This window comes from Apaloderma vittatum, unplaced genomic scaffold, assembly GCF_000703405.1.
Source record: "Apaloderma vittatum isolate BGI_N311 unplaced genomic scaffold, ASM70340v1 scaffold13887, whole genome shotgun sequence".
Classification (NCBI taxonomy): Eukaryota; Metazoa; Chordata; class Aves; order Trogoniformes; family Trogonidae; genus Apaloderma; species Apaloderma vittatum.
Window position 1 is genome coordinate 729 of NW_009727912.1, and position 6,533 is coordinate 7,261.

The following is a 6,533-nucleotide window of genomic DNA, read 5'->3' on the forward strand; positions in this document are numbered from 1 at the left end:
GTGCCCTGTAATTAGTAATTAGAGAGAAGAGACCAGCCCCAGCCTCGCTACAGCCTCCTTTTAGGGAGTTGTAGAGGGCAATAAGGTCTCCTCTCAGCCTCCTCTTCTCCAGACTAAACAAACCCAGTTCCCTCAGCCGCTCTTCATAGGGCCGGTTTTCCAGACCTCTCACAAGCCTTGTTGCCCTTCTCTGCACCCGCTCCAGCACCTCGATGTCCTTTTTGTACTGTGGTGACCAAAACTGGACACAGTGCTCGAGGTGAGGTCTCACGAGTGCCGAGTGCAGGGGCATGATCACCTCCCTCCTCCTGCTGGTCACACCATTTCTGATCCAGGCCAGGATGCCGTTGGCCTTCTTGGCCACCTGGGCGTTGAAGGCTAGGAGGTGTACCTGGCTTTAAGAAGCTTTATTTACATATGCCCCAAAATTTTTCATGTATGTTTTACATACAGCTCACTGTCCCAGACCTGGGAGATGAGGTGCAAGCTTTATCAACTCTTTTCATAGTTTTCTTCACGCTCAGTTAATTCTGATTTGCAGGTCGTGTTAAACTTGTAGTAGCCACCTGCAGGCTTTGATGTCACTACGAAATCTCTTGCTTCTCTGTGATTCTGCGAAGGGCTGTGATCTTCCCTGGGGTGCAGAAACCCTCACATGGGCACACGTGCCCTGATTTCCCTGAGCTCCAGCTGTTGCTGCGTTCTTGCAAGAGGAATTCACCCTGAGCCCTTTCTGGAAATTTCAGATATGGAACCTCACCAGCTCTTTGCTTGAGAAGCACGTGACAGAGAGCTCAAATTTTGCAGTGAATTGCTCCAGTTCATAATTTCTGGGTGTTCCCTTTGCCTGCTCCATAAAATTACATAAGGTGCCCGAGACTGTTTGTTTTTCTGTGCGGCGCTGCCTCCTGTGACTAACGAGGATGGGCAGACTTGTTAAAACCTGACCAAAAAACAAGAGAACTGGCCGCTCGGTTTTCAGTTGGGCTGTCCGAACCCTCTCCAGCGAGACAAATCTTCTAGACAGCAGCAAAAAAGAAATCCGGCACCTTGGCCCGGGGGGAGTTGCAAAGGTTCACCGACTGTTTTCTGTTACAGATGTGGGCCTATGGTGCTCGATGCTCTCATCAAGATTAAAAATGAGTTGGACTCCACTCTGACCTTCCGCAGGTCATGTAGGGAAGGTAAGAAAGATTTTTCCAGACTTCTAAACTCAAGAATGTCTTTGAAGGGTGTTTGTTGCTGACCTGTAACCACCAGAAGACTTCAGGGCAGCCGGCACCGCTCTCCTCTCCCAGCTGATTTTAGAAAATCCACCCAAGGGTTTACCAGCTGAAGTCTCTTCCTCCCCCGTGAAGTCCCGCGGTGAAGCAAGTGGTAAAGTTGAAGCTCCGAGTCGAAGGGCGTAATCACCCAACGCTGAGCTGTGAGCGGTTTGTTTAAACAGCCCCAATCCTTCCTGTTTCTGGCTTAATCTCGCTCATCTTGCCGCCCTCCAGCTGCGTAAAAAATCCAGCGGGAGAGGTTGCTCAGCAAAATTGAGGGGGCAGACGCAACGAATGGGGGTGAACTGTAGGGACGACTTTACCTGCTGTGGCCTAAGAAAGGGTGTAACTGGGAGAGCGCTTAGGACTTCTAGGAATAGCTTTGGGAATTTATTTTTTTCCCTTTGAGCCAACTGGTTGATAGAAGGAAAGGCCAGCTGGTGGTTTGACATTGCAGAGCGACCGGCTGCTTTTCGGACAGGTACCAATCAGCGTGTCTGTCTGTCTGACTGCTTTAAAACTTACCTGACTTTCCTTCTATAAAAAAACACCAAACAACAGAACTGCTAATTCATGGGTCGCGTTGGGATGCAGAGCTCGAAATGATAGTTATGGGAACGCAGGGAGGGAGGATGTCTTTATGGAATGAGCTTTGATTTAATTAGCTGAGTTTGCAAGTAGGAGAAATTTCGGGGCAGTTGCTGCCTAAAGATATTTTGACTTGGATCTAAATGAAAAGCGCGCTCGAACGTGGCCAGCTCCTGTCGAACCTGCACAGGAGGTGGAGGAATTTCCTACGGTGTGGTTGTTCTTCTCAGCTGATATTTAGCCAGCCAACGCTGTTCCTGAGCGGCTGGAATTAATTCAGAGATCACAGAAAGGTTTGGATTGGAGGGGACCTCAAAAATCGTCTCGTTCCAACCCCCTGCCATGGGCAGCGACGCCTCCCACTCAACCAGGTTGCTCCAAGCCTTGGCCTCGAACGCTTTCAGGAATGAGAATTGCCTGGAATACTTTTCTTGGAGAACCCAAAGGCAGGTTTTCGAGCTGGGCTGGTTCAATCTTGCCCCATTTCTACCGTGCAGGGGGAAAAAAAACCAAAAAACCAATTGCACGTTCCTTTCGCAGCCCCGGTTCCCTCTCCAGTTGACTGGAAAATACTTGTAACCGTTTCTCGAGTGGGAGGAATAACCTTGTCGTGGTGCCAACCTTGATCTGGCAGCGAGGGGAAGGCCGGCGCATCAGGCGCTGAGGCGGACCGGCTCGTCGGCAGAAGGAGCGGTGGCATTTCTGTGACTCATAGCAATTGATATGTGTCAAATCCTCTGAAATTATTAAGAGTTTTGCCCTTTCAACATTTGTCTTCTTTCTAATACGACGTTTTAGGCATCTCTCTGAATTAGACACCCGAGCAGTATCCGTGACACTTCTGCGGTGGTTTTTTTTTTTCGTATAAACCTTGGCCTTTGCGGGGCTTCATCTGATCCTTCTGTTCCTGGCAGATCATTAGCGGTGTCATTTAATCCATTTGTTAAGCTATTTATACGCTCTTTGTTCTTTGAGTGTCTGTCCTCTCACCTTCGGGAGTTAATGAACGCCCTTTATGGCAGGAGGCCTGGAAAGAAGCTTCTGTCTTGGGCTCTTTGGTGTTTGTGTTCCTGACCTTCAGGGATGCTTTTGGGTTGAATCTCGGCGTGAGCCGCTTCGTGCCGATAACGAGCTCGTGCTTCCAACTTGGCAACGGAGCTGGATGTTTTCCCCGCCCCGAGGAGCGTGTAAATCTAATGAGCGATGCGAAAGGGATGAAGTGTCCCAAGCTGCTTGTTTTCCGAGAACGCGTTTAGACTTTAATGAAAGCGACTCCTGCGTTTGCTTTTTATTTAAATAGCAGAATGGTTGGCCCAACGGCAACTTCTGGCGTTTTCCTCGTCACGTACAGAGTTTCTTGAAGACGGCCCCGGGGCTGTGTTTGGGGCCAGAAAGAATCTTCCTCAAAGCAGAACAGGAGAGTAAATATCGAACGCTTTACTCTTTTCTCCCACTCAGGCATCTGTGGCTCTTGCGCTATGAACATCGCTGGCGGGAACACGTTGGCCTGTATCAAAAAAATCGACCCCGATCTCAACAAGGTCACTAAAATCTACCCTCTCCCCCACATGTACGTGGTGAAGGACCTTGTTCCAGTGAGTACCTACCCCGGCAGCTCGGGGTGCGGGTTGGGTTGGGGAAGAGTGATGTTGGGAGGTGCCGACAAGATCAGGTCTCACAATTCACACGTTCCTCCTCCTGTCGGTATTTTCTGGCTTGGGTGGGTCTGAGCTTCACAGCGGTGACTAAATCTGTCCTCATGGAGGAATGTGGTGGGTTGAGGTAGAAAATGCCTCCTTCTGTTGGAGGAGAAGTGGTTATTCAATCTCTCCTGCATCGATTGAGCTTAATAACTGTGACCTTGTTGCCTCCTAGGACTTGAGTAACTTCTATGCACAGTACAAATCCATCGAGCCTTACCTGAAGAAGAAGGATGAGTCGAAGCAGGGCAAGGAGCAGTACCTGCAGTCCATAGAAGACCGTCAGAAACTGGTTACTGCTTCTTTTCTACCCTTGAAATCCCTTCCAGATAAGAGCAGGGTTAAACGTTAGCGTGCGGCAGCTTCTAGTTGCTTCGGTGAAAGAGCAAAACCTGACGGGGGTGGAATCTGCTCCCCGAAACCCAGCGTCACGGCGCGCCTGCGTTGCTGGGGGGAACGTTTGATGATGAAATGCGGTCGTAGCAGCCGTGGCCACTCTTGATCTCGTTTCCAGTGCCTGCGCTGTTTGTGAAAATGTTGTGAGGGCTACAGGCTTGTGATAATATTCCTGTGGAGAAACTTTTCTGCAGTTTCTGCTGGTGTGCCGGCTCTCCGGCTTGGCGCTGTCGGCCTCACGCGCTAAGCTGCACTCTCGTGTTGGGTTCCACAGCCCTAAAAACTAACAGAAAAGCTGAACCCACAAGCACAATTCGTTAATGCACGTCTTTGGGTGTCTTATCTCAAGTGCTGAGTTATTTTGAGGAGATTTCCTGGGAATGTGGTGGTGTTGGTGCAGAGTTTCTGCGTAAAGCTCACAGGTATCTGAGGAATCGCTTGACCAGCTGGGGCCTAACAGCTTTTTTTAAAAAAAAAACCCTCATAACATGGGTAAGGTCTTTCCTGGGCAGTTTTTCTTCTGGCTTTGACCTGTCTGGATGGATCCATCGCCCACTTCACGGTGCGAGGCTCAGCCTGTGTGTGGCTGGGGTGATTTCGGCAAGTGACGAAAGCGAGGGGAAGAGGAAGGCTGGTTAAAGGGGGCTCAGTGAAAACACACGAGCTGCAGCGCGGGTCTCTGCAATGAGCTTTGAAAGTTTCCCGTTCCTCGTGCTTGCCGTGAAGTTCCCGTCCGACGGACGGGCGGGTCGTGTGCCCGGGATGTCGGCAGCACCACGCGACTGGCGCTGTGACATCTTAACGACCGCAGGATTTTTAGAGCCTGAAAGAATCTGTCCAAGGGCAACAGTTCTCCCGTGCTGCTTCATTGCGTTATCTGATCCGTCCGCAAGGGCTAAAGGGACTTTCCCTTCACGTGGTTTTCATAAAGCGGCATCCTTGACACCCCTTGGCTTTTTTCTGCTTGAGTGAGCCCCTGCAAGAGCTGGCTGAATCTCTCCCACAACCAGTAAACTTGCTTTTTCTTTTTTAAATCTCCTTGCTGAAGTTTCTCTTGCTTTGAGAGCAGCCTGTGTGCAGGAGAGACTTGGAGACGGCGTCAGCTGAAAAACTGAAAATCATTAATCGTTTGAAATCTTACAGATAGAAATAAGACAAGTTTAGGGCGAGAAGATAACTGACTTAGGCTAAGTCTCTCTGAAAGACTGATGTAGTAGACTTGTCACAAGTTCGCAGGAGGTCTGGCATCAAGTATCTTTCAGAACTAAATTTAATGAGACTTCTGTCCCAAAATAATTCCCAGTTCCTTAAATTAAGCCAGACTGGACTCTCTCTTAGCCTGGTGGGTTTGAGCTACAGGAAGACCCTCTGCTCCTCTGAGCTTGTCTTGTGCCTCATGTCCCTTTCACGTAGGTCTAACTCTCTTTTCTTCAGTGCCTGAAATAAAAAGGCTTTAATTTCTGTGAAAATGGTGAACTGGCTAAAGATTCACACCAGTAGTGTTCTCTAAGTGCTTGGGCATCCTCTCAAAGCACACGATCGCTGATGAGCGCTTCTCCCTCAGGCTCTTGGGCAGCCTTTGCTCTTTCTTCAGCTCTGTAGCATGGCCTTGGATTGTTAATTACTTACCTGTTCCTCAGCCGCTTATTGCGACAGGCTGGCAGGAAGGAATGCAGACAGATGAAGCAATTGTCACATTTTTCTTTGGTTTATTCCTTCCCCCTGCCCACGCTGTCACCAAACCCCCGTTGGGTTGAGTTGGGAGGATGGCACGTGTCTGGTTTCAGAGGACCTGCTTTCTTCCAGCAGCGCTTCTTCAGCGTAAGGTTTTCAGAGCCGCTCTGTCACGGCGAGTCGCTGGTGGGGAGAGCAGGGAGGGAAGCACATGCTCTTGTAAATCCCCTTCCTTTAAAAAAAATAAAATAAAATGGCTTTGTTGTGGTTTGACTGCTCTCCCACCCCTGTGCAGGACGGACTCTACGAGTGCATCCTGTGCGCCTGCTGCAGCACCAGCTGCCCCAGTTACTGGTGGAACGGGGACAAGTACCTGGGCCCTGCGGTGCTGATGCAGGTAAGGAGGGACCCCCTTTGTCATGGGGGAGGCTGCTGAGGGACTGCCCGTGGGAGAGCAGCTCCCTCCTGCACGGGGAGCCTGCCTGGGACAGCGTTAGGCAGCCCACATCCCGGCCCAGGGTTTTAAAACCTGGCACCGATGGCCGAGGAAGCGCTCGGTTTGTGAAATGCCGCTGCCTTTCAGGCCTATCGCTGGATGATCGACTCCAGAGATGACTACACGGAGGAACGCCTGGCGCAGCTTCAGGACCCGTTTTCTCTCTACCGTTGTCACACGATCATGAATTGCACAAGGACTTGCCCCAAGGTACGTGCGCGAGTCCCTCCTCAGCTCGCTTGTTTCCAAGCACCCTGTTTGAAACCAGTAGGAAAACTCCCGCTTAGGCTTTGCTTTCCCTCAAGCTTGGCTTGTTCGCCTTTTTCAAAACGCAGTGAGCGACCAGCAGGCGTTCTTACGATGGCAGCGGTGCAAGAGGATGTGGCAGGGGGAGCTCCTTCTTCCGCGCCGGGG

At 50.5% G+C, this 6,533-nt stretch overlaps 1 protein-coding gene across 1 annotated transcript in view; it reads left to right on the forward strand.

Moving 5' to 3' along the window:
- The window catches only part of SDHB (succinate dehydrogenase complex, subunit B, iron sulfur (Ip)), a gene marked incomplete at its 5' end in the record, with an annotated part of 9,166 nt that overhangs the window by 724 nt on the left and 1,909 nt on the right, over positions 1-6,533 (forward strand). Inside the window, 5 exons of the mRNA XM_009873888.1 lie at positions 1,099-1,184; positions 3,312-3,448; positions 3,729-3,845; positions 5,919-6,020; positions 6,207-6,329. Of these exons, the coding sequence (XP_009872190.1) occupies positions 1,099-1,184; positions 3,312-3,448; positions 3,729-3,845; positions 5,919-6,020; positions 6,207-6,329 (565 nt within the window). The remainder of the gene's footprint in view (positions 1-1,098; positions 1,185-3,311; positions 3,449-3,728; positions 3,846-5,918; positions 6,021-6,206; positions 6,330-6,533) is intronic.